Raw genomic sequence first — 27,406 nt, 5'->3', positions numbered from 1 at the left:
AAAAGACGTGCTCAGAAAACAGTGGGATGATGAGGCCGTGCAACCTCTAAGCACTGTCTTGGGAAGCATGTAAGGTTCAAATATTTCATCTGGGCTTAGCTGGCGAAGCCCCTGGCTCTCACCCCTACACCCAGGGTTCACAGAATTCACAGGTGATCAGAGCCGGGGGACTAAGTTTGAACAGTGGGGCCCTGCTTTGCAATAATGCACCCATATTCCTGTAGAAAGACTTAAAATACTCTGACTGACTTCAAAAGGAAACGTATGTGCTGACCTTAAAAGTCATACATATGGCTGGAGATTTAAAGCATTCTCTGGGGTTTAGATGAAAGAAGGCTACATGGACACTCCTTGTCTTTATACAAAGAACCAACTAGCCTGTGTTTTGATGGGTAGATCCATGCATGGTTACATTGTGATGAACTTTGCATTTTAGCTATGGCATTAAATTCTCACATCTTCCCTCAGTCTCTTCTCACACCAATCTACGTACAATTTGGAAGTGTGTGCCTCTCCACAACCTGTATTTAAAAAGTACATCCATGCAGAGGTCTCAATTTTGCATTTGAACTGCAGTTTGAAAAACTAACAATTTCCCTTGATCTCCCAGCAGTGGTCAATGTGCAGTTAGGAGTGTGCTTCTATACAGCCAACAGGTGCATCCCTGCATCGTAACATTTTTATGCATTTTGCATTTAAACTACTCTTTTAAACAAATTTAAACTTTTATTAGGTTCCCAGCACTTGGTATATGCACAACTTGGAGATGTTTTCGTCTCTATATCTGTAATTCTTATTCCAAGAGGAAACCATTGCATATTGATCTCTATGTGCATTCTGTAAAATGCCGTACAAATTATGGATCGTTCATTTTAGCTGTATGTAAATATCCTTTTGTTGCAGCCAGTGCAGTGTTAGGATACACTGTGAATAGCAGCTGGACAAATGGGTGGAAAAATCTGGCAACATTATGAAAACTCTGTTTTGAAGACCCGAAGAACAGTGTCTTTGTTTTACTTCACTACACTGATACACTTTTTGTTTGAACTTATCATGTGTCAAATCAATCTCAGTTTCTTTTCCTTGCTCTTCTGTTCATGGATTCAACAGTAAAATTCCAAGTAAACTGATTCTGTATATAACATTCCTGCCTCATGTTCTGTACCTCTTCTGCTCACAAGCTCTGCTCTGAGCTCTACTTGACAGAGATGTTCTGACAACAGACAGTCCTAACAATAAGGCTTATGTGTGCCTGAGCACGTGATTGGAGTTCACGTTCTGAAGTGGCGCCAGCATCTGCTTTCTCAGGCTGCGCGGGTCCCATCCTTGCTCCATCCTATACTTGAGATGACATTGACCTCACAACACTAAGCTATACAAATGAGTCTTTCATGGTTTAAATTTACATTCCTATTTGACTTGAAAGACAGGGATCCAAATTAGGCAAATGTATTCAGAAAGTTTAGATTTTGCAAACAACTACAGACAGAATGAACTGAGAAACACAAAGGGACACATAAGGAGAGTAATTGAGGTCTAATGGTCAAAAACCTACAACATTAGAAGACGATTCCACTGAAGCATGTAAAAACAATTCGTTAGAGATGCACTTTTCTCTATTTCAGTGTACATAAATATGGGTCACATTGTACTGTGTGTGCAAATAATTCCTTGCATCCGTTTTAACTCGCACAACACATTACACGGGTTTAGAGATCTGCGTGGACTGTAACAGTGCTATGCAATGCATAAATCTCTTTTACCGCCTTGTTTCTGACATTATTGCACAACAGAAAACATTCTGTTGGCCCTAAGGTAAGCTGAAATAACAAATAAAACCGATTAGGGCAATGACTGTGGTCTCTGCAACCTCCTCTCATCCCCTCAGACGTCATTTTTCATTTTCTCCTTGCTGCTCTTTACTTAGTGAGGTCCTTACACCATCCATCATTCTCTCGATTCTCCATTCCTCCTCTGCATTGTCCCCCTCCTTCCTTCCAACCTTCCCTCCTTGCAGCACCTCTGTTGGCATGCCAAGGGAGTGTGGAAAATGGGGACATCGATCTGGTCCTCATCACTCACCCGAGCTGTCACTCTTACCCCCTTGGTCCCTCTGGTATCGTACCATCAGGCTGGCACGTGTCATTGTCTCCATGGGAGCAGTGGCTCTGTGCCTGAGGTGACTGACAGCTGCAGAGAGGGCGGAGCCAGACAGACCGAGCAACTCGACCTTATGCTCACCTCTCATTAATGCTGTCGGGTGATTGGTGGGTTGGCACACCGCCTGTCACTCACATCACTCAAGAGTGGCCTGATTCATTGGACTGCATCTGTAGGTCAGCCAGGTGAATTTAATTTCAATCCAAGCGTTGATGGATGCTGATTAACTGGATATGACAATTCAATTTAGAATTGTCCACGAGGACTTCCTTAGGTAGGATGATAAAAACTTATTTAATCACACTTAAATGTTTCAGATCATCAAATACATTTTATTATTAGACAAAATAAAACAGTAAATACAAAAATATTTCAAATGATTATTGCATCATTAAGCTATCCAAACCCAACTTGGTCTTATGTGAAAAACTATTTGCTCCTGTTGTTAAATCATGAATTAACTGATCCAGTTAACCTCACTTTTTGGTAAACTGAGTTCAATATCACTATCCACATTTATTGCCAGATCTCTAAAATCAGCAAATCCCTCTAAAAGAACAGCTGACAACATGTTGTAGGCTAAAAGTTCTCCAAAAGCAACACATTATATCCTGATATAAAGAAATCCAAGAACAGAAGAGTAACAAAGTCACTGAAATCTATCACTATGGAAACGGGTTGCAAAACAATCTCTAAGGCTTTGGGACTCCAGTGAAAAAAGGTAAGAGCCATCATCCACAACAGGAGAAAATAAATCAGGAGTGGCCGGCCTACCAGAATTAGTCCAAGACTAAATCCAGGACTCATCCAGAACGTCACAAATGAACCCAGAACAACATCTTAAGCAATGTTAAGGTTAGAGGTGGGTGATATGGACTAGTATTATTGTGATAACAAAGTGATGATAAACAACCATAACTTCTGGGGAGCAGCGGGTGGCGTAGCAGCAGAGCTTGCGACCCATATACGGGGGCTTCAGTCCCCAACGCAGCTGTCCTGACTCCTGAGACCTGTGCTGCATGCCTTTCCCCTCTCTCCACCCATTTCCTGTCTAACTATTTTCGAAAAAACATAAATAAAAAATAAAGGCCACTAGTGTCCAGCTGCAACTGTTTTTAGGTAACTGTTCAGCTGTGACTGCAAACACAAATACTGCCCTTGAAAAATATACCCATTTCGAAATACAGTGTCTTGCGAAAGTATTCGGCCCCCTTGAACTTTTCAACCTCTTGCCACATTTCAGGCTTCAAACATAAAGATATAAAATTTATTTTTTTTGTGAAGAAACAACAACAAGTGGGACATAATCGTGAAGTGGAATGAAATTTATTGGATGTGTCAAACGTTTTTAACAAATAAAAAACTGAAAAGTGGGGCGTGCCATATTATTCGGCCCCCTTGCGTTAATACTTTGTAGCGCCACCCTTTGCTTCAATTACAGCTGCAAGTCTCTTGGGGTATGTCTCTATCAGTTTTGCACATCGAGAGACTGAAATTCTTGCCCATTCTTCTTGCAAAACAGCTTGAGCTCAGTGAGGTTGGATGGAGAGCGTTCGTGAACAGCAGTTTTAAGCTCTTTAAACAGATTCTCGATTGGATTCAGGTCTGGACTTTGACTTGGCCATTCCAACACCTGGATACGTTTATTTGTGAACCATTCCATTGTAGATTTGGCTTTATGTTTTGGATCATTGTCTTGTTGGAAGATAAATCTCCGTCCCAATCTCAGGTCTCTTGCAGACTCCAACAGGTTTTCTTCCAGAATGGTCCTGTATTTGGCCCCATCCATCTTCCCATTACTTTTGACCATCTTCCCTGTCCCTGCTGACGAAAAGTAGGCCCAAACCATGATGCTGCCACCACCATGTTTGACAGAGGAGATGGTGTGTTCAGGGTGATGAGCTGTGTTGCTTTTACGCCAAACATATCATTTTGCATTGTGGCCAAACAGTTCGATTTTGGTTTGATCTGACCAGAGCACCTTCTTCCACATGTTTGGTGTGTCTCCCAGGTGGCTTGTGGCAAACTTTAAACGAGACTTTTTATGGATATCTTTGAGAAACGGCTTTCTTCTTGCCACCCTTCCATAAAGGCCAGATTTGTGCAGTGTATGACTGATTGTTGTCCTATGGACAGACTCTCCAACCTCAGCTGTAGATTTCTGCAGTTCATCCAGAGTGATCATGGCTGCATCTCTGATCAGTCTTCTCCGTGTTCGAGATGAGAGTTTAAAAGGGACGGTCGGGTCTTGGTAGATTTGCAGTGGTCTGATACTCCTTCCATTTCAATATGATTGCTAGCACAGTGCTCCTTGGGATGTTTAAAGCTTGGGAAATCTTTTTGTATCCAAATCCAGCTTTAAACTTCTTGACAACAGTATCTCAGACCTGCCTGGTGTGTTCCTTGGTCTTCATGATGCTCTCTGTGCTTTGAACAGAACCCTGAGACTATCACAGAGCAGGTGCATTTATAGAGACTTGATTACACACAGGTGGATTCTATTTACCATCATCAGTCATTTGGGGCAACATTGGATCATTCAGAGATCCTCACTGAACCTCTGGAGTGAGTTTGCTGCACTGAAAGTAAAGGGGCCAAATAATATTGCACACCCCACTTTTCAGTTTTTTATTTGTTAAAAAAGTTTGACACATCCAAAAAATTTCATTCCACTTCACAATTGTGTCCCACTTGTTGTTGATTCTTCACAAAAAATTTGAATTTTATATCTTTATGTTTGAAGCCTGAAATGTGGCAAAAGATTTATTGATATTTATGGATCCTCCCATGGAACAAACAGTGGACAAAATAGTAAGAGTCACAATTTCAACAATGTAGCCAGATTTTGGAGTTTTCAAACATCATTAATTGGAATTTATCATTGTCTCAATAATTTAAAGTTCTTATCATATAAGAAATTTTTCACTATAAACAATATGATAAATGCCCACCCCTAGTTAAGGTTAGTGTTCATGATTGAATAATAGCAAGAATTACATCTATGGAAGAATTACAAGGCCACAATATGTAGCACCTCTAGCCATTTTATGCGAGAAAACTAAAATGAAGGGTGCTTGGGTTCGATATCAATCCGGTACCCCAATCAGTGTGCGGCACCAATGACCTAGTTGATGACAAATACCACCAAGAGAAGCATTAAAATTTTAGGCAAAATGATTCAGCCTAACTTTATTAAACTAAAATGACAGAGAACCTATTATTTTGGCACCAATGTAACTCTATAGTTGAACGACCCTTCAATAAGATTTAAACAACATAAACCTCTTTGCATAAGGCCGGTTAAATAAAATGTTAATGGCCACCTTTTCCTTTCACCAAACCAGAACAAAACAAGGAATGTCCAATTATGTCGATATACAGTCCTAAACAAATGTAACACAGTCAGTTTGTTACTCAAGAGATCTAGGAGAGTGTGAAAACGTTGCAGGCCTGTTAGACAAATAGGAGTTGAATCCCCATAGGAAAACATTGAGAGCGTTGCAATTCACTCGTCCACTCCCCGACCTCTATTAAATGCAGCCGAACCCGTGAGCCCGAAGCGGCCAGCTCACTTAGCTCAGCTCAAAACTTGTCATGACTACTTGCGTCTGTCTCCCCTGGTCCCGCTCTTAGTTGATTTACCAATAATACAGTCTTAATTACTAAGTAAGCCAATTACTTAATAGCTTACCTTTACCCTTTATATTATTTAAATATTAAAGTAAAGGAAAATACTGGTGTATCTCTTTCAGAAACAAGAATATGAAATCCAAAGTTATCACCAATGTTATGCATTAGTAAATAAACATTTACTTTTAATATATTTGAGTCTTGTCTTGACCTATGTAAGATTTCTATTAACCTCAACATAGTCATTACAGTAACCTTGGTGTAACACTGGGCTACAAATACAAAAGCCCAACCCTCATTGGCCAAAACACATATTGATTCAGGACCTGGGCGACTAACTGTAACTGATTGATGACTGAGGCCATCGGTTTCTAAACCTTAAGCTCAAATGCACTTTGGTTATTAAGCACACTTGCAATTCCATCTCTGAATGGCTCAACGAACAAAATTAAAGTTTTGGAGGGGCCTAGTCAAAGTTCTGCTTTACATTTAATTAGGATGATGTGATTCAATCTTAAATAAGCTGTTAATGATTGAAAACCCTCCAATGTAGCTAAACTAAAACAATTCTGCAAACAGTGGTTAGCCAAACGTTTTCCACAGTGACATAAAAGACCGACAGCCAGTTATGGCAGCTATTGCCACCAAGGGTTGCCCTAACAGTTAGCAAGTTTAAGGGGCAATTTCTGTTTTATGTAGGGCCAAGTTGTTTTGCACAGCTTAAAATTGAAATCATTATTTTACATGCAGTCAGGTTATCTTAGATTTTAAAATTGATTTGATGAACTATGAAGGTGAACTGACAGTATGAAAACAGTAAAATCAGAAAAATCTCTAGGTGGAGAGTAACATTTTGTCGTGTCAGTAATTTATCAAATTATCTAACAGAAAGATCAACTTAGTGGTAAAAAGAAAATAAAAATAATAAACATAAGATTCTGTCAGATACATAATAGCTGCACCATGCTGCCTGATAATGCCTAACTCATCTATCTCTTGCTGCTGTGGAGTAATGACACTAAACAAGTTGAATTGTACTCCGATCTATAAATCAGTCTGAATGCAATGAGTTTTTCACAGTGCAAGAACTCAACATGATATGTAATAATGTCACTTTTATGGGTTTAAATTTCTCTGAGGCCACTTGTAAAAAATGAGCACACTTGATGCGACAGTTACGCACTTCGAATGAATTTCTCTTTTTTTCATCTGATGTCGGCAGGGTGCTTGCAAAGAACTGACTCTGCTCCTTGTAAAGCGCACAGAGATTCGTGTTCTTAGTCTAAATTAGCACAATGAGTGAGCTGCTGGATTAGGTGATCAGTGCGCTGGCGAGTTGTTACACTGTCAGTCGTTCTGTGACAGTATGTCGGATGGAGCCCGGCTCCGTGACATGCCTCTGTCAGCAGTTTGGTGGTAGAAATGAAGGAGGAAGATGAAGGTGAACGAGGTTTGAAAAAGGGGAAAATAAGGAGGAGTCGATGAGCAGAGGTGGCAGAGGCTGTGGCAGGGATGATGGACAGCTCACTAACAACCTCGTTGCGTTTATTAGGCCACCAATGTGAGAATAACAGACACTAAGATGGATTATACAATGTCTTCCAAAAGTATTCGAAGCCCTTGAACACTGCCATGAAGAAGCTACAAATCTCAATGCATTTTAGTGGGATTCTATGCAATAGCGCAACATAAAGTAGTGCAAAGATACAATCTGCTGGGTTTCAATAAATACAAAACTTCCCAACCAAGTGGAATAATAACCTGAACTTGACTGCATTGTGTGATATCTAGGATCTAACTGGAATCCATGTAATTGAATTTGAATTCTGTTTGTATGACTGGACTGAATTGACTTTTTTTTTGTAAGCCTTAATACAACATTTGTTGTGAATTAGTGGTATATAAATAAACCAAATTGAATTGAATTTAGTTTTTCACAAAAATCTGAAAAATGTCAATTTTCTATCAAATGGAAAGTGTAGGGCACAATTGCGAACCCAGCAAAGACATGGCTCTCTACCTAAACTGACTGGCCAGGCATGGAGAGCACTAATCAGCCTATGTTTACTCTGGATGAGGTGTAGTAGATCCAGAGCTCAGGTGGATGAATCTGTCGACAGGCACAACTATCAGTTCCAATATGGAATCATGTCTAGATAGTACACCAAACACTTTCGTCAACATGCACAAAGCTATATGTAAAACATGGTGGTAGCAGCATCATGCTGCAGGAACACCTTTTTACAGTATGAACGGGGAAGCTGGTCAGAATTAATGGGAAGACGGATGGAGCTAAACACAATCCTCGAAGATAAATTGTTAGAGGCTGCAAAAGATTTAAGACTGAGAAGTTCACTTTTCAGTAGGAGGACAGAAAACATACAGCTAGGGAATGGGCTATAATTCAGCCAGGAAACATACTACAAGGAAATTGATTAAAGCATTTTCATGTGTCACAGTGGCTCAGTCAAAGTACAGATCTAAATCCAATTAAGAATGGCAAGGCTTGGAAGTTTATGCTCACAGATGCTCTATTTTCAACCTGACTGAGCTCGAGCTATCTTGCAAAGCGTAATGGGAAAACATTTCAGTCTCTAGATTTGCAAAGCTTGTCGAGGTATACCCCAAAAAGTTGCAGCTGTAATGCAGCAAAATGTAGTTCTAACAAGTATTGATTCAGGCAGGCTGAAAACAAATACACACCACAATTTTCAGATTTATGTTTTTAAAGCGTGCATCATGTTCATTCTACAATTATTTACTACCGTATTTTCCGCACTATAAGGCGCACTTAAAAACCATTAATTTTCTCAAAAAATGACAGTGCGCCTTGTAATCCGGAGCGCCTTATATATGGATCAATTGATTAATAGGTTGATCCATACCGGTTGTACACGGCGCTCTGTCAAAATGTTTCAGTACGACTGGTAAACTACAAAGCCGCACTGCTTGCAGCATTACGGCTATCGTAGTCAGGGTGTCGCCGAAGTAATAGCGGTAAACACCTGTACTGTGCTTACTCCTAGTCCAACACCACTTGTGTGTGTATAACGACCCCAAAATTGCACCTTTCAAGAGACACACTTACGATGCTGAGTTCAAACTCAAGGCTGTCAGCTACGCAGTCGAACATGGGAATGGAGCAGCAGCGAGAGAATTCAACAGTTAACGCTACTATATTGTGAATGTACTAACGTTTGATTTAGTGCATCAAACTGTTTCTTTTACGTGTTTACTGAATCAGGGAAAAGTTCCCTTTCACATTTTAACTAACATTTGATTTCAACTTCAACTTCATAGGCTCCAATGCATTCCTAACGTGCGGTTGGCTCTATTCAATAGAATTCTATGTAGAGGAGACCTTACCAAGAGAGTGAATGGAGTTATCAGAACGCTGGTTTGTAGTGTATTAATAAAGTTTGACTGACTGACTTATCTCAGAATCAGAATCAGAATCAGAAAAGCTTTATTGCCAAGTACGTTTTTGGACATACAAGGAATTTGTTTTGGCATAGTCGGTGCAATACAATACAAATTAAACAGTATAAACATATCTACAATATAATATAAATATATGTGCACAGTTTTAAGTGAGTGAGAGTAAATATAGAGCAGTATAAGATGCAAGAGCAATACAACAGTGCAGGTGATCATTGTGCAAGTATGGCAGTGCAAGTAAAGCAGGAGTCCATGCTGAACGTTAATGTAACGCATAGAGTTACAGGTTACAGGCGTCCTGTCAGCAAAAACAGGGGGGGTGTGGGGGAAAGAGAGAGTGTCAGGGTGGTTTCCTGGCTTTGTTAACCAGGCTGGTGGCAGATGGGAAAAAACTGTTCTTGTGGCGTGAGGTTTTGGTCCGGATGGACCGCAGCCTCCTGCCAGAGGGGAGAGTCTCAAAGAGTCTGTGACCGGGGTGGGAGGGATCAGCCAGAATCTTCCCTGTCCGCTTCAGGGTCCTGGAGGTGTACAGTTCCTGGAGCGACAGTAGACTGCAGCCAATCACCTTCTCAGCAGACCGAATGACATGCTGCAGCCTGCCCTTATCCTTGGCTGTAGCAGCGGCGTACCAGATGGTGATGGAGGAGGTGAGGATGGACTCAATGATGGCTGTGTAGAAGTGCACCATCATAGTCTTTGGCAGGTTGAATTTCTTCAGCTGCCGCAGGAAGAACATCCTCTGCTGGGCTTTCTTGATGAGGGAGCTGATGTTTGGCTCCCACTTGAGATCCTGGGAGATGATGGTTCCCAGGAAGCGGAAAAATTCCACAGTGTCAATTGAGGAGTCACAGAGGTGATGGGGGCAGGTGGGGCTGGGTTCTGCCTGAAGTCCGCAACCATCTCCACTGTCTTTAGAGCGTTGAGCTCAAGGTTGTTCTGGCTGCACCAGTCCAACAGATGGTCCACCTCCCATCTGTACGCGGACTCGTCACCATCAGAGATGAGTCCGATCAGGGTGGTGTCGTCCGCAAACTTCAGAAGCTTGACAGACTGGTGACTGGAGGTGCAGCTGTTGGTGTACAGGGAGAAGAGCAGAGGAGAGAGAACACAGCCTTGGGGGGAACCGGTGCTGATGGTCAGGGAGTCAGAGACGTGCTTCCCCAGCCTCACGCGCTGCTTCCTGTCAGACAGGAAGTCAGTGATCCACCTGCAGGTGGAGTCGGGCACACTCAGCTGGGAGAGCTTCTCCTGTAGCAGAACTGGGACGATGGTGTTGAAGGCAGAGCTGAAATCCACAAACAGGATCCTGGCGTAGGTTCCTGTGGAGTCCAGGTGCCGGAGGATGAAGTGAAGGGGGTATCTGACTGTTTTGTTGACATTCTCTTTAGCACAGCTCCATCTAGTGGATGCATAACGCAAGCCCAGTCAAACGTTTGACTGCAGTAGCTTCTATTCTATGCGCCTTATAATCCGGTGCGCCCTATATATGAAAAAAGTTCTAAAATAGGCCATTCATTGAAGGTGCGCCTTATAATCTGGTGCGCCTTATAGTGCGGAAAATACGGTACTTTGTGTTGCTGTAACATGTAACCTCCCAATAGATACAATGAGGTTTGTGGTTTTAAAGTGAATAAATACCCTAACCCTAGGTATAAAAATACAGAAGCAAAAAGAGCCCACAATATGCCATTTTGCTGCTGATAGCTCATAAATCTTAACCTCAGCAAACCAGCAGTATCCTTCCTGTTCTGTGATACTTAGCTGAAGCTTAGTGGGACTTGACAAGGCAATGTAGCTCTGCCCCAGTAAACAACTGCGGAGTCCTCAGTCCCAGATCAACATCCTGAACTCAATAACAAGCTGCGAGCACGCAGAGTGTCAGGGACCCATCTGGACATCAACTGAACATCGACTGAAAGCTGCACTTGTTTTTTTTTTTTGACGTGAATTCCACCCTTGTTTGTGAGCCAATTCTGAATAATTACAAAAGCAGGGGATTTAATCAAGGACCAGCTGTCTGAAGTAATTCATGTGTGTGTTTTTTTTTTATGTTTGTGTGCACCGATGAGGTCCTTGCATCAAAGTGAATCGAAATATCACTGAGGAGCAGCTATGGCAACATCTGAAGCTTTCCTTTAATATAGCAAACACACACACACACACTCTTGTTTTGCTATATGTAGTGAGGACCATCTGTTGACTCCCATTGACTTCCATTGATTTTCAGTCATTTTCAACCCTTTCTATGCCCTAACCCTGACAATAACCCTAAATCTAACAGTTACCAGTGCATGCCTAACCCTAACCTTAACCTAAACTCAATTCACACCTTATTCCTAAACCTAACCGTTAGCAAAATAGGTCGTGAAGACTAGCAAAATGTCCTCACTTTGGTACAAACGGTCCTCAATTTCATGGTGAAATCAGGAAAATGGTTCTCACTGTGATGCCAAGACAGGAACACACACACACACACACAAGTACGCACCACCGCATCTTCTGCACATGGAAGCAAGCTCACACACATCCACGTCCAGATCTGGGGTTCGACTGTTTAGAGAAACGCTGTCAGCATGCGGTGATAAGAGCAGAACCATCTGCCTCACTGTTACAAATAGCTTGAACGTGTGAAAGATGCTGTGTGGTTAATGGACTCGCACAATGTGCTATTCTCTTTTAAAATAACAAAATCTGGTGAGACGTGTGACACACTATCCATCTGTCACACTCAGCATCTATCACACCACTGATTAGCTGCTACAACTGCGGATGCCTGATGAAGCCTTGCTTTACCACAAGCCATTTACTGCTCTAGGATTTAAACTATTCTTGTGATTGGACTAAAAGGGAGCGACAGCATGTACTGGTTGTAGGACTTTAACAGGTGCATTATATCTGCTGTCGAGTGTTTTTCGCTCTAAATATCAGATCACCACTTTTAGTACAAATAAAATCCCAGGGAAAGATGTGGTTTCAAAAAAGCACTCAAAATGTTTACAAAGCTGCCAATAGCCACAGCGGTCCAATAATGTCCAGCAAAACTGCAAGCTGCACCGCTGGATGATTTGAACTGATGCTATGAAATCCTCAGCAAACTAAATTTGAATGTAGTGCCTTAATTCCCCAGTTTTTCACCATATTTGTGCAGCGATGGTAAAAAGAAAGTACACCCTGTTTCTATTATAATGTTTTAGATATCAGGGCTAAAAACATTAAAATGCCAAGGTCTAACGTTGAAAAGCACAAAAAATATATTGTTGTAATAACAAATTAACCCAACATGGCTATGAGTTGAAAAAGTAAATGCATCCAGTGTTGCAATAACTTGAAGGAATTTTCTTTACTTGAAGGAACTTTGACCCCTGATCTTTACAGCTCTGCTTCAGTTCATGCTTAGCTATTTATTTCTGCACAGCTCTCTTATGGTCCCACAACACCCTTTCAATCTGGTTGAGACCTGACTGTGACTGGGAAAATGGAACATCTTACTTTTTCTCTTTTTCAGCCATTCAGTTGTAGATTTGCTGCTGTGTTTGTGATAGTGTGTTGTTGATTAAAACACCGAAGCCAAGCGTTATCAGGAGCGTGGGTCCTGATTAGGAATTGCCTTATAACCCTTTCCAGGTTGATGGGCAGCAAAAGCTGCTTCTCCCATGTCATTGCTGTCATCTTTCCACCTTTGAATTTGTTGTTAAGACACCTGAATCCCCTACACCAGCGAACTGCCACAACTCCTACTTTTATGAAGGTGGTAACACTTGCAGATGATTTGATAAACTGAAATGAACAGGAAGGTTAGACTGAATATTAAAATTGAAAGATGATGTGCCATGAGGGTAAAATAAAGTCTTTATTCTGGTAGATTGAGAAGGCGGAACATGTATTTTTCCATGAACTGTTTATGTATGATGCACATGGAGCAGGGGATTTCTCTTGGTGACTTCCCCTTTGTCACCAGACATGAACCTAACTAGCATGAATGCATTCTGCTACACAAGTAGCTAACCCTTTTATAATGGGTTAACTCTCAAAAGAAAAAAAACACAAAGCTATGTGGAAAGAAGGCATTAGCGTATGCTAAATTAAATAGTAGATTATAATGTAAAGAGAACATATAGATCACATTGTACATCTAAAAACAAGCAGCAAGAACAATTAGGAACAAAAAAGAACATTGTGATTGTTGCAGCAGAAAAATCAGTCTGTTTGAACATTTTGTTACCTGAGAGATTCGGCCATGCGCCGCAGGTCTTCATTCTGCTGCTTAAGCCGCTCCAACTTTGCCAGGATCTTAGAGAGTTCCCTGCTGGACCGCTCCGGATGCTCGCTGTCCCTCACCAAGTGGCCACCGATGTAGAAGAGGAGTGTGCCCCAGGCCAGCAGCACCAGGGTAATCCACCGCCATGAGCCTGCCCAAGGCCGCATGCTTCAACCACACCTACCGAAAATGTCTTGTGGTGTGCCCGTCCACCCGTCGATCCACCAGCCGGACTGCCTGCCTGGATGTGCACGCAACCTCTGTGCCCTGTCACCAGAAATGCCACCGCGCTAATCTTGGCACTGGCATCTTTGCAAGGGTGACAAATAGCAGATAGGTGGGAGATGTGCGCCTCTGTGACTTTGGATTATTTACCGAAAGGCAAACAGTGCTTCTTCAGTGATCAGCCAGTCTTTCCTTCATGCTAAAGCATAGCGGCCCGATTGGTGGCTTCACCTTTCCCTCAGCTCCACGCTGACCAGCTTGTCCAAGAAACTGTGCTGTGTACTTCCAGTCCCACTGGATCCTTTTATTCAAGTTGCATTCTGCAGAAACAAACGAAGAATTGAGAGTTAGATGGGTCACTTGCGGTTAATTCTGATATCCAAACAAGGTCATCTATTATTTTTTTATTTGCAAATATCTCCTAAGGCGAAATACAACCACTTCAGGATTAGCAAAAATGAACAAAACAACCAATGTAAAAAGCCAGAAACAGAGAGAGCTATGCAAAAAAGTGCACAAAGCAGCCCTGGATGCTGCTGACAGGTCATGACGGAAACCTGTCTCAGCTGCAGACAGGATTGATCAGCATGACACTGCAATTTGCATTTATACTGTGATGTGCAGTCCCTACGATGAGCTGTACTACTATAGGGACAGGACATGGATGATCCACTTTTTGCGTCTAGCCTGTTTGGATATTGCATACACGTTTGTATATTTTCACTATGAACTCAGCATGCAAATATAAAATCAACTACACTAGATATAATCAATGTTTTTTTTTTCTTCAGTCCATTCACTAATACTGAAGGGAAACTATTGCAGGCTCCTTGACAGATGGGGGAGTTTTGAATCCAAAAGAAATAGTGATGTTAAGATTATCGCCACTAATGCCTCCCAAACTTTATGTTATGTTTAATAAACCGCCAATACTGAGTTAAGAGAATGAAATGGTGGGAGTTTAGAGTTTTGGTGCATTTAATGAATAAGAAAAATAATCAGCATTTTTTGTATTTTAATGACCATCAATTAGAGCTGTTTAAGGAAAAACTCTGATCTGATTCTAATCATTAATTGCTGCACCTCTAGAAAAACATATCCAACAAAAGGTTTTCCTTATAAGCTCTGTGACAGTGTCAAGGTGATTCATTGACCTACCAGATCAGAGAAACAACAACAACAACAAAAAAAAATCCCTGGATCACCTCTTTCCTTCATCCCAAAGCAGCAGAAAAGATGGAGATGGTTGCGTGCTGGGTTTATGAAGCAGCCTTCGCTGTCAACTCCCAAACAAAGCCCTGCCATGTAACTGAGACCAGACCTGTGACAGAATGAAGACTGGCAGATCTGTGCTTGTGCGTGTGCAAGTAATTTACGTGTGTGCCATCATAACAGCACACTAGAATAATGCCAAACACCCTAGATTCCAGAAGTGGCAGTGGTTGGGATGGGTTTGATTGGCATGCCGCAGCGTCTCTCTCTGGTGTTTCTCTCTGTGAGCTTTGGAAACTGAGGAAAATGTTCCTGCTGGGGTTCTCCTGGCAGCCAGGAAACAGGTTAACAGTAGCTCATGTTCACCGCAATGGTAAAGTTGATATGTAGAACATAAATGATGCCATGCTGTAACATTTTAGAGCCTGCTCAGGCAACAATGGTGCAAACGTCCCAACATGGAGCTGCTGAGATCAGTAAAATAGAGGCGCAGATGAATTCTCTTCACTTCTTGTTTAACGATATGGGAATATTAAAAACTGTGCAAGTAGTTAGCAACATTTCCTGTTTTACCTAACCTAGGCTGGCCTGTGGTTAGGTAAAACAGGAAATGTGGGGAGCTACTCTTTATGCAGGCAGCACAACAAAATGCTGAGCTGTGTTTTATTATGGAAAATAAGAGGTGCGTGAGGATAGCACTCTACTAGATAATACATGATTGGAACTTCACTAAAATCCAGGCTGAATGAACCCTCGTCACCGTGTTTGAGAAACCGTAAATGGGGTTTGAGTGCAGCATACTAAAACCGATAGAAGTAAAACTTCTCAATGCTCAAATCAGATTTGGCCAGATTTCAACCCACTTGTGCAGTTCAAACAAATATGTGAAAACAGACACTAAATGGTTCAATGGGGGAGAATTGTCACTAAACACCAGGAATTTAGCACACATCATTCTCACTGGTGACACGACTCAGCCTAACAGGACTTAATCTAATGACCTATTTTATATTATATTGCATATGGATTTTTTCTGAACCCTGACCAATACTAAAATATCTCCCCATGTGCCAGTTCTCCAACTTTATTAAAGTTTAAAAATGAATCCCCAGATTGGTTTTTGATGCCATACAACATACTAAAAGGTGCATCAAGGTATTCACTTTCAGGACACAGAAGAAAAAATTGTGCATTAAGAAACTAAAAGGATCTGTTTACCCATGCAAGTATTTTTGCACTACAGCCAAACAGTAACTAATTTTCCAACCATTTCACTCGAGGGCTTATTGTTGCTAGGTAACAAATAACTTCTTTATTGGCCTCTAATATCACTTTCTTTTTCTTCCCACAGTTTTATATTGTTGGCAGGCTTAAACTCCTTGATTTTGATTGTTCAGGACAATGGAACTGTAAATGACAAGGTCAGCGTTCCAATAACTCTTAAACTTGAAGATCTGGGATTGAAAGGGAGCTCACTGCATCCCAAGAGTATCGTTGTGACGATGACATTGAATGCTGTCAACCATAAATGTCATAAAATTCATAAAGAACTGACACTGTCAGCTCTAAAAAACAGTACTATATTGGTAAGTATTATTATCTTCTTACAACTGCTTCTTGTCTTGTCTTTTTGTTGCATGTATTAAAGTATTTTGAGACTTTTGGTTTTATTTTCGGCTTCAGTTTCTAAGAGATGGCAAATATTTTCTGTTGCTTTGGCAACATGGACTAAAGTACAAAAAATAAATAAAGGATTTAATAGAAAGGGTTAATAAAGTTACTAAATCAACATCTGATGATCTGAAAAGCTGCTTGTAGGGATATAGTGAGAAGGCAAGTGTTCTTGGATGTTGCCCAATTTTGGCTCTGCTGTTGCTGCTTTTTCCATTGTGTGTAGTGCTTTACCAGTTATTTACCAGTTATTACCAAGTATTTGCTACACAGTAAGAATTTTTTACCTGTGTGAATCCACATTCTTCCATTTTGCCTGTCACTTTGCTGCTGGCAAACCTGAATTTCTTCACTGAGGGACAAAAAAAGGGTTATTTCTATTCTTTTTTACAGTGCAACTTTATTGTTATTGCAGTTTCAGTGTATGCAATATGCATATGGTAAATAATTGTCAGGATTGCAATAAATGTTAGCTAATTTTTCAAGTACCATGCATTCAGTTGTTTTAATGGCAAAGCAGAAGACGTCGACCAGAAGCAACTTTTTCACTAAATCCTTGGTGCAGAGACAGAAATAATTAATTTTTCTTTTTTTTTTTTTCCAGTAGCTGGATAAACTGCTCATTATCTGAGTCCTATGTTTGCTATGAACCTTAAAGCAGAAAGACATTACCGCTTTTGATTATTTGTTTGTTTATTTATCACAAGTCATATAGTTATCGCAACATTCCCCAGAATTATCATATATTGTACGTTTTCCAAATATCATGCAACTCTAATTCCTGTCCAACAATACCGCAAAAATTATTACAGACTTTCCCGATACAGCTTATTTGGACAGACAGCCTATAGGCATTTCTAGTCCCCATGTTTAAATATGGTCGATAATCTAATCATTTTACTTGGAGAACACCGAACAGAATATTATGAACATAACCACGTTCAATCAAACTCTAGTAAATAAACATACTCTGCAACCTGCAAGCTCACGTGTTGATACAGTTTCTAAATGAAAGCCATTTGTACTAACAGATCATTAGGACAATTATCAAATCTGGTAAGTGGCTTCACAAAATAAGCCGAGATGGTTCCACAGTCCCTTTTCATCAGGCCTAACAGCTTAGCTTTGGCTTTGATGTAGTAGCACAGGAGAGGAAAAACACATTATAAAGTTTCAGATAGCTGGGTTTTTATAATTAAAAGAGTGAAGAGCTGTCTATTGAGCCCTGTGTCCGCAGAAAGTAACCCGATTAAAGAGAAAATGTTGCCCCGCTATGATACTCTTCTACAATTGTTCCACTGATGAAAATCTGTCAGGGTAATATTTCACTGAAGATTTGAGCAATTTCTAAACCCTCTCACATCTGCCCTTCAGTCAAACGAACAGAAGGGTATACATTATTAATGTAAATGTTAATGTCAGTTAAATAAATAAGAGTTCTCTACTGTGGGACAATTATTTAAGTTGGACTGTGTGACAGACTTGCTGACAGAGGGATTTTAGAAAACTTTTCTTCTTATTCCCCTAAATCCTCAAGCTCAAGTAAAGTGGAGACATGAATGCCAGTTCTTAGCGGTTATGGACAGGATGAAATATGTTTCCCTTTAAACGTGCAGCCCTGCTACTTTAAAAATGGGTTTGATAAGTGGGCCTGTGCTGTTCATGCACATAACCTTTGTTTGCACCTGCTACGCCCAGCTCACCAAAGCTTACTCTTAGCCTTGAATTTCAGAGAACATTATTCTGCCACAGTGTCCCCTTTACGCTCTTAGCTGCTGAGGTGCGTGTGACCCCATAGGGTGGACTGTCGGGACTGTCACAAAATGTCGCTGAGCAGAAGCAACTTAAAGAAGCCTGGGGGATCAACGGGACTGACCTGTTTTTGGGTCTTTGGGTGATATTTTTTAGCTTGACTGAGGCTGCAGTAGGGGTCATTTATCTGCAGCCCCAGGTCTTCAGACAATAAGAACTGTGATGAGGTTCACTACTGAATTATGCATGCAGCTCAGCTAAGGGTGGCTTCTATTACACAAACACAGCAACTCAGCTTCGAGGACAATGGGAAGGGTGCATCACCCATATTGTATATTTTATAAACAAATGGCTTGAAGAATACAGGAATGTCTCTTAAAACATTCTGAAGTGCATTAATTTATATACAGTATGTACTCACTTCTCATTTCCACTAGTTCAGAGGATTGTATATATTGTATGTGGATTGCTATTGGCAACCTAAGGGAGTTGTGTTGCATGAAGTGATGCATGTCATGGTATATAGCATGGTAAAGAGTTATGATTGTGTGAGATCAGGAACTGAAGGAGAGACAGTCTTGGGGGGGAAAAAGATTAATGAAGAAAAAAGAAATTGGAGAAGTCTTTTCAGACAAATGTACACATATATGCAGCACTTAAATATTTATATGACAGACGAAACCCAATGTGAGCTATGATTGAGGAGCAGATGGGTTTTTACTGATAACATCTAAGTATTTGATTGTTCTTATCAGTTTATGAGACACAATGCGGGGCAATTTCTGTTTGGACTACAGAGACAAAACATTAACAACACAAATGCCAACTCTGGTGGCAGGTTTTATCTATAATATACCCTGCAATGTTCTTTGCTGAGAAGGTGGATTTTTGATAAACAGGCGACTTTGTTGCCCTTAAGTTGCAGTCATGTCTTATAGTCTCATAACTGGCAGCAAAGTCCCTTATAGTCCCAGCTGGCATAAATCTTTAGTTCAGCAACTTTCCATTCTTTAAATATTTTATTCTAAAGGGCAGTTGCAGTAGTTTTAGATACACAAGACTAAACTAGTCAAAATGGGTGTTACTAACATTTCATTAAAAAAAGAGGGAAACAATAGTCATCATGTCAATGCAATACAGTCTCAAGCCCTGTCTCTCTGAGATGGGAAATTTCAACTATGAATGCCTTTCTCAAGGTCAAAATGTCCACATAGAACGATAGGTCTATTTAAAACAATGTCAGCTTTAAGATAATCTATAAATCAAAATGTTAAATACTCATAGTTAATATGCCAAATTTTGATTATTAGCCTATATTTTTTTCAAAGGAATGATTACATATTAGAAAAGGTGGAATGTTAAAACTAAGTTAAAAGTGTGTTATTTTGACAAAACTATAAGATTCTTTACATTTAATTGAACTGGAAAGTCTCTCTTGAGTCTAAAGGATCTGTTTAAGGGGCAATAATGTCAATATTTTAGTATTTATCAATGGCTACATAATGTGACAGTCTTCTGTCTGCAGTCTACTTCTGGTTGGCTGATGAGTGAAACTCCTGAAGCTGAATTCACCAATGTAATCCAAAGTTAAGAATTCATCATTAAAACTTGCCCAATCAGGTCAGAGAGGACAAATCAACCATTTTTCTTTTTAACCGTGTCTTGTCTGACAGAGTAGCACTCAGAATTGTTGTCTGAGTGCCAAGAAGAAGCCCAACAGATTCAACCTTTTAAGATCGCGTTTTTAACTGCATTTTTTGGTAGTGTTGTACGCTATGTTATGTTTGTCTCCTTTGCAAAGTTCCTGCAAGATCTTGTTTTTCCTCAATGTAAATATAATCCTTATTGAATACATTAACAATGAATTTCTGTCTTCATTCTATTAATGATTGCATTTTGTTTATTCTTCCTTAATTTTTTAAATATATAGTTTATTAACCTGTGTTGACTCTTAATAATTTCTAATCCTAAAAAATATACAGAAATCTCCTGAATCTTCTGATATGTAACACATCGCTTAAAGACAAATGTAAATATATTCCCCTTAATTTCACACTTTAACAGATTATGAGCCTGACTGGTTTATGAACATTAATATAATTTAACAAAGGTAACAACTCTTAGTTAACATATCCATGTTTTTTTTAAACTAATCCCTGCACAGTGGCGCAGTTGGTAGCACTGTTGCCTTGCAGCAAGAAGGTCCTGGGTTCGATTCCGGCCGGGGGTCTTTCTGCATGGAGTTTGCATGTTCTCCCCATGCATGTGTGGGTTCTCACTGGGTACTCCGGCTTCCTCCCACAGTCCAAAGACATGCCTGTTAGGTTAATTGGTCTCTCTAAATTGCCCTTAGGTGTATGAATGAGTGTGTGCTTGGTTGTTTGTGTGTTGCCCTGTGATGGCCTGACGACCTGTCCAGGGTGTACCCCGCCTCTCGCCCATAGGCTGCTGGAGATAGGCACCAGCTCCCCTGTGACCCACTATGGAATAAGCAGTAGAAAATGACTGACTGCTTCTATCTGAGACCAAAATGCTGTAAGCTGAGATCAACCTTTTAGTAAATATGAATACCAGCAAATGTGTGACTCACTCAGCAGCAGAACCCTACCACTCCCAGAGCTGCCTTTCACTACTCTGCTTGTTCTGTGCCGAGATGCAGAGGCACCCTTAACTTTTTGGGGTGCCCCCAGTGTTTTATATGCAAGTGTGTGCCACAGAGAGAAAGTGTGCGTGCATGAATGTGGGAGTAGCAAAGGCTGGGTACAGCTGACTGCATCCACAAACATTCAGGCATCCACCCTCACACATCGGAGAGTGGTAAATATTTCATGAGCTGCTGTTTACTTCAAAACATTTCTAAGCCGAATGTGCAGTAGTCCATTAACTTAAGCTAAAAGGCGGAGAGAAAGCCGGGCATGAGGACAAGCATGGGGGAAAGAGGAGAAAATAGATTGATGGAAAGCCGGGGGACTAAAGGGCATGACGGCCAAATAAATGCAATGAATTTTAATACACACATATGGAAGGAGAGACCCACAGCAAACATATTATAAATGTCCTCTGTGGGAGTTTATTATGCAGCAATTTTGTAACTGCAGACAAATTATATATATAGTTTGCATTTATAGACTAATTATAATATTGATTTATTTTATGTCCTTACATGTCACAATTTAAGATTTGATCAATTAGTCATTTGTTGTGTAGTAGATGGTTTGTTGACGTATCTGGAGTAGAACAGAAGCAACATAGAGTCAAAATCCCAAAATAAAAATGTTTTTTCTATATGTTTCTCCAACAGTTTTTTGTTTGTTTTCTATTTAATTTTGTAAAATCAGTGACAGAATTGCCTGTGACCAGTCTTGAACTTCTTTGCCAAGAGATAAATATTCTTCAATTGCGTTCAAACAAATGTATAACTCAGTATTTGTTTTCAATAGGACCTCTATCCAATATTGGGTTTCAGATGAAGGTCCTGGTCATTTTCAAACTGATTTTTAAACTCCCCATGCCTGTTGTTTGAGTACTGTCTTGGATTGTGTCACATTGTTGATGGCCGACTTGACCCAAATGCAGAAAAACACGATTAAACAGAGAAACGTTTAAGAAAACTTTATTTTCAGGCTCAGGTGCAGGAAACAGAAGTAGCAGAGAGACTGCAAGGGAAAACAGACGCAGGTAAGAGATCACAGCTGAAATTCTCAAATATACTCAATAGGGAAAGCTTACATTGAGTAGGGTTAAGTCCGCCAGGGAGAGAGGTTGTGATCCTGGTGAGCGGCGGGCTATGCAACACTGCCGTAGCAGGAGAGTCCTGATAGTTATGGTGGAGGGTGGACAGAGTTCGCTTGAAGCTGTGAGGACAAAGTCTGATCTGGCTGCCAGTGGAACAAAACAAGAATCCAGAGTCCTTAAAAACTGTTGGTAAGTTCCTTCTGATATCTCTCATGAATGAGGCTTGGTCAACCTGAGACAAAAACAAACATTAGTCAAGGTACAAGAACAGAATCTTCTCAGAGAAACAATTCCATGAATTGGCCAGGTTAAATACCACGAAGAGGCAAAACACTCAGGCGTCGAAGTACTGGCTCGCCTCCTTCTTATAGTCCTCCAGCTGATGACACTCAAGCGAAACACCTGACCACCCAGAACTCAGCTCCTAACGCCCCTACTGGTGGAAGAGGGTTAGTAGCAGGCAAAAATGACCAGGATCTGACACCACCTCCCCCTCAACAACCGCCTCCGGGCAGTCCAGACGAACTGGCCTGGGACGACCAGAAGTCCTGAATCAGTCTACAGTCCAGGATGAAAGACCGGGGAACCCAGAGCCGATCCTCGGGACCGTAACCCTCCCAATCCAATAAGAACTGCCACCCCCTTCCCCGTCGACGGGAGGCCACGATCCGGCGGACCGAGTAGGCCAGGTGGCCTTGGAACTCCCGGGCGGGTGGAGGGGGCACGGCCGGAGGGCAGAGCGTGCTGGACTGGACAGGCTTAATCTGAGATACAGGTCCTTCTCAAAATATTAGCATATTGTGATAAAGTTCATTATTTTCCATAATGTCATGATGAAAATTTAACATTCATATATTTTAGATTCATTGCACACTAACTGAAATATTTCAGGTCTTTTATTGTCTTAATACGGATGATTATGGCATACAGCTCATGAAAACCCAAAATTTCTATCTCACAAAATTAGCATATTTCATCCGACCAATAAAAGAAAAGTGTTTTTAATACAAAAAACGTCAACCTTCAAATAATCATGTACAGTTATGCACTCAATACTTGGTCGGGAATCCTTTGGCAGAAATGACTGCTTCAATGCGGCGTGGCATGGAGGCAATCAGCCTGTGGCACTGCTGAGGTCTTATGGAGGCCCAGGATGCTTCGATAGCGGCCTTTAGCTCATCCAGAGTGTTGGGTCTTGAGTCTCTCAACGTTTTCTTCACAATATCCCACAGATTCTCTATGGGGTTCAGGTCAGGAGAGTTGGCAGGCCAATTGAGCACAGTGATACCATGGTCAGTAAACCATTTACCAGTGGTTTTGGCACTGTGAGCAGGTGCCAGGTCGTGCTGAAAAATGAAATCTTCATCTCCATAAAGCTTTTCAGCAGATAGAAGCATGAAGTGCTCCAAAATCTCCTGATAGCTAGCTGCATTGACCCTGCCCTTGATAAAACACAGTGGACCAACACCAGCAGCTGACACGGCACCCCAGACCATCACTGACTTTGGGTACTTGACACTGGACTTCTGGCATTTTGGCATTTCCTTCTCCCCAGTCTTCCTCCAGACTCTGGCACCTTGATTTCCGAATGACATGCAGAATTTGCTTTCATCCGAAAAAAGTACTTTGGACCACTGAGCAACAGTCCAGTGCTGCTTCTCTGTAGCCCAGGTCAGGCGCTTCTGCCGCTGTTTGGTTCAAAAGTGGCTTGACCTGGGGAATGCGGCACCTGTAGCCCATTTCCTGCACACGCCTGTGCACGGTGGCTCTGGATGTTTCTAGTCCAGACTCAGTCCACTGCTTCCCCAGGTCCCCCAAGGTCTGGAATCGGCCCTTCTCCACAATCTTCCTCAGGGTCCGGTCACCTCTTCTCGTTGTGCAGCGTTTTCTGCCACACTTTTTCCTTCCCACAGACTTCCCACCGAGGTGCCTTGATACAGCACTCTGGGAACAGCCTATTCGTTCAGAAATTTCTTTCTGTGTCTTACCCTCTTGCTTGAGGGTGTCAATAGTGGCCTTCTGGACAGCAGTCAGGTCAGCAGTCTTACCCATGATTGGGGTTTTGAGTGATGAACCAGGCTGGGAGTTTTAAAGGCCTCAGGAATCTTTTGCAGGTGTTTAGAGTTAACTCGTTGATTCAGATGATTAGGTTCATAGCTCGTTTAGAGACCCTTTTAATGATATGCTAATTTTGTGAGATAGGAATTTTGGGTTTTCATGAGCTGTATGCCAAAATCATCCGTATTAAGACAATAAAAGACCTGAAATATGTCAGTTAGTGTGCAATGAATCTAAAATATATGAATGTTAAATTTTCATCATGACATTATGGAAAATAATGAACTTTATCACAATATGCTAATATTTTGAGAAGGACCTGTACATGGAACACAGGATGGACCCGGAAACTAGGGGGCAAACGTAGACGTACAGATGAAGGATTAACCACAGAATCAATAACATAAGGACCGATGAACTTGGGAGATAGCTTCCGGGACAGAGACTTGAGCGGAACAGTCCGTGTAGATAACCACACCTGCTGACCCGGGCGATAGGCCGGAGCGGGGATCCGTCGTCTGTCGGCGTAGTGCTTGTTGGCTGCAGAAGACCGCTGCAATGCCTTGGTGGTAGCCGCCCAGATCCGTCTGCATCGCCAGACGTGCTGTCGTACAGAGGTAACAGCAATCTCCTTTTCATCCGCAGGAAACAGGGGTGGTTGAAACCCCAGCGAGACCTCAAATGGGGAAAAACCAGTGGCAGTGGACACATGTGAATTGTGTGAGAATTCAATCCAGGGCAAGTGGTCGCTCCAGTCAGTGGGACTGGAAGATGCCGCGCAGCGTAGAGCTGCTTCCATCTCCTGATTCAGTCTCTATACCTGGCCATTGGTGTTGACTGGAAGTTAGAGAAACATTGGCCCCCAACGCTGCACAGAACCCCTTCCACACCTGGGCGGTGAACTGAGGCCCCCGGTCAGGCAGCACGTCCTGGGGAATCCCATGCAAACGGAACACGTGTTTGACCATAAGCTTGGCAGTCTGGAAAGTGGATGGTAATTTTCTGAGGGGTACAAGATGGCAGGCTTTAGAAAATCTGTCCACTATAGTCATGATAGTTGTCATACCGTGAGAGTTTGGAAGACCAGTGACAAAATCCACGGCGATGTGTGACCAAGGTCGAGGAGGAACATCCAACGGTTGCAGAAGGCCAGCAGGCGGCCGATTTGATGTCTTATTACGAGCACAGGTTCTACAAGCAGAGACATAGTCCTTAACGTCCCGGTGTAGAGTGGGCCACCAGAAGCGTTTGGTTATAGCGGCGATGGTCCGACTAGCTCCCGGGTGGACGGCAAACCTTGAAGCGTGAAACCAGGTAATGAGCCGGGACCGAACGGCGCTGGGAACATACATCCGATTAGGTGGTCCAGATCCTGGTCCCGGGTCAGCAAGGAGGGCCTGCCGCACGCTGTCCTCAATCTCCCAAAGCTCCAAAAGTGCAGCTAGGAGGCAGGATATCATCAGAGAAAAACTGTCGTAACAAGGCATCTCATTTAGTGTTTCTGGTACCAGGTCTGTAAGAGATCAATAGATTAAAGCGAGAAAAGAATAAAGACCAACGTGACAGATTGCATGTCAACTACACTCCTAGCAAGCTAATATGTGTCCAGTTTTTAAAAACTACAATCTATATTTGTGTGGGCGGCTTGGCTTGCAAAACGTAATATTAGCCATCCACGTTATTTTGTTGATCTAACATATGTAGCTTTTCTCCAACAATTGGTTTTTAACTCGCTACAATGATGCTCTCTCTTCTGTCTATGTCATGCTTCGACAGCTGTGGCTGTGAGGAGAACTCAACAAGAAAACAGCAGAAACACCAGTAATAAAATTGTATGATGCTCAAACCAAAGCTCTGAGTTTACAACACAGGAGAACAAGCTTTGATGGATGCTTTCTCTGCACACGATTAATTAAAACTGCACTAAAGTATTTTAGGACCCCATTATAAACAAGTCAAACGAAAATGGAGGTTAAACATGTTATCATTAGCCTAGCATTTTAGCCCAAAGCTCTGAGTAAAAACATCAGTTGGAGCAAGATGGAAGTTTAATTGATGTTATTATATTCCACTTTAAAGGCACTGAGGGTTAAGCATAAAAAAGGTATTTTTATTTATTCAAATATTGGTCTAAGGCTCAGCATGGGAAAATGTCTATTCTTAACTTGGATAAGACGAAAAAAACTAAATACTGAATTGAGTACGCCTAGTTTTCATGAAGTGGCAAAAGGAGTCTGCAACATTTAGTCCATGATCAGTATATAGGGCAATTTTCAATGAGATGGACCAAAGAGCTCCACTGCCTGGCCAGCCAGTAAGTGCTTCAAACATACCCAAATGATTTAGTGGCCCTCTTAAGACAAATGACCTAAAAATTATTTGCAGAAAAAAGAAAAAGTAACCGATGGGCTCAAAAGGAGATCTCTGTCCATTACTGTAAAAAAGGGTAGCTATTTTGGTCATCAAGCTATTTGAATTAACAAAACAAAGATTCAAATATCCTAAGGTGTTATTTATCTGCAACTTGGAAAAAAATCTTTATTTAGATGTCTTAGTATTATAAATGAGTAACTGCAAGATCATTCTAAATACTTCTACAAAACTACAAAACCGCTTTATCAAACGTCCTTGAGGTTTTGAAACCATTTTTTTTCTGTCTGAAGTTAAAATTCATCTTTTATAAAAGCCCATTTGGCAAATAGTTTTGTGTTAGGTACACTGTACAATAAACAACTAGAACAAAATCTGAAAGTAATGTTAGTCTGGGAGAGGATTTACATATTACCATTTAACTTCTAAAAGAGGAAATGGTATAATCAAATAAGGATAAGCAGAAGTCAATTATTCCCCCTCTCTTTTCAAGAAATATCCACAGAGACAGATTTTCATTATCATGAACGAACTGTGTGTGCTTTTGCTTCTACTAAAGCACTTAAGCTGCTCCACTTCATCGCAACTTTGGGATTAAGTCTCCTCAAAGTGGCTAAAGGTCTCTGAGAAGTTTTAGCCGTGCCATCGGTTGGCCCGCTCCAGCTTGGTGTTCGGAATCACAGTCAAGCGCTCATCTTCAAGGTTATCTCTGTGGAAAATTTGCTGACAGCAGGATACACATGGACTCACGTCCCCAGGGTGACACTAAGATTCGTACTAATGCATACATGCACCCACACACACCTCACTGGCCAAATGGTGGGGGTGTGATGTGCTCATTTGTGCCAGCAGTGTATGCAAACAGGTTTTAATTGCCACAAAGGGACATAATTAGCA

General features: G+C 41.4%; 1 protein-coding gene across 3 annotated transcripts in view; it reads right to left on the bottom strand.

The window, feature by feature from the left end:
- The window catches only part of fut8b (fucosyltransferase 8b (alpha (1,6) fucosyltransferase)), a 137,367-nt gene that overhangs the window by 51,612 nt on the left and 58,349 nt on the right, over positions 1-27,406 (bottom strand). The window contains exons 2-3 of one of the 3 annotated variants that reach the window (XM_047388017.1): positions 16,882-16,946; positions 13,451-14,031 (exon numbers count right to left, since the gene is read on the bottom strand). The exons of 1 other annotated variant lie outside the window; for it this stretch is intronic. In XM_047388017.1, the coding sequence (XP_047243973.1) occupies positions 13,451-13,653 (203 nt within the window). In that variant the 5' untranslated portion in view covers positions 13,654-14,031; positions 16,882-16,946. The remainder of the gene's footprint in view (positions 1-13,450; positions 14,032-16,881; positions 16,947-27,406) is intronic. One more of the 3 variants, XM_047388016.1, reaches the window with a different exon arrangement.

Source organism: Girardinichthys multiradiatus, chromosome 15 (genome assembly GCF_021462225.1).
Source record: "Girardinichthys multiradiatus isolate DD_20200921_A chromosome 15, DD_fGirMul_XY1, whole genome shotgun sequence".
Taxonomy (NCBI): Eukaryota; Metazoa; Chordata; class Actinopteri; order Cyprinodontiformes; family Goodeidae; genus Girardinichthys; species Girardinichthys multiradiatus.
Note: the sequence above shows the minus strand (reverse complement) of the source record. Positions and strands in the feature narration are given on the sequence as shown.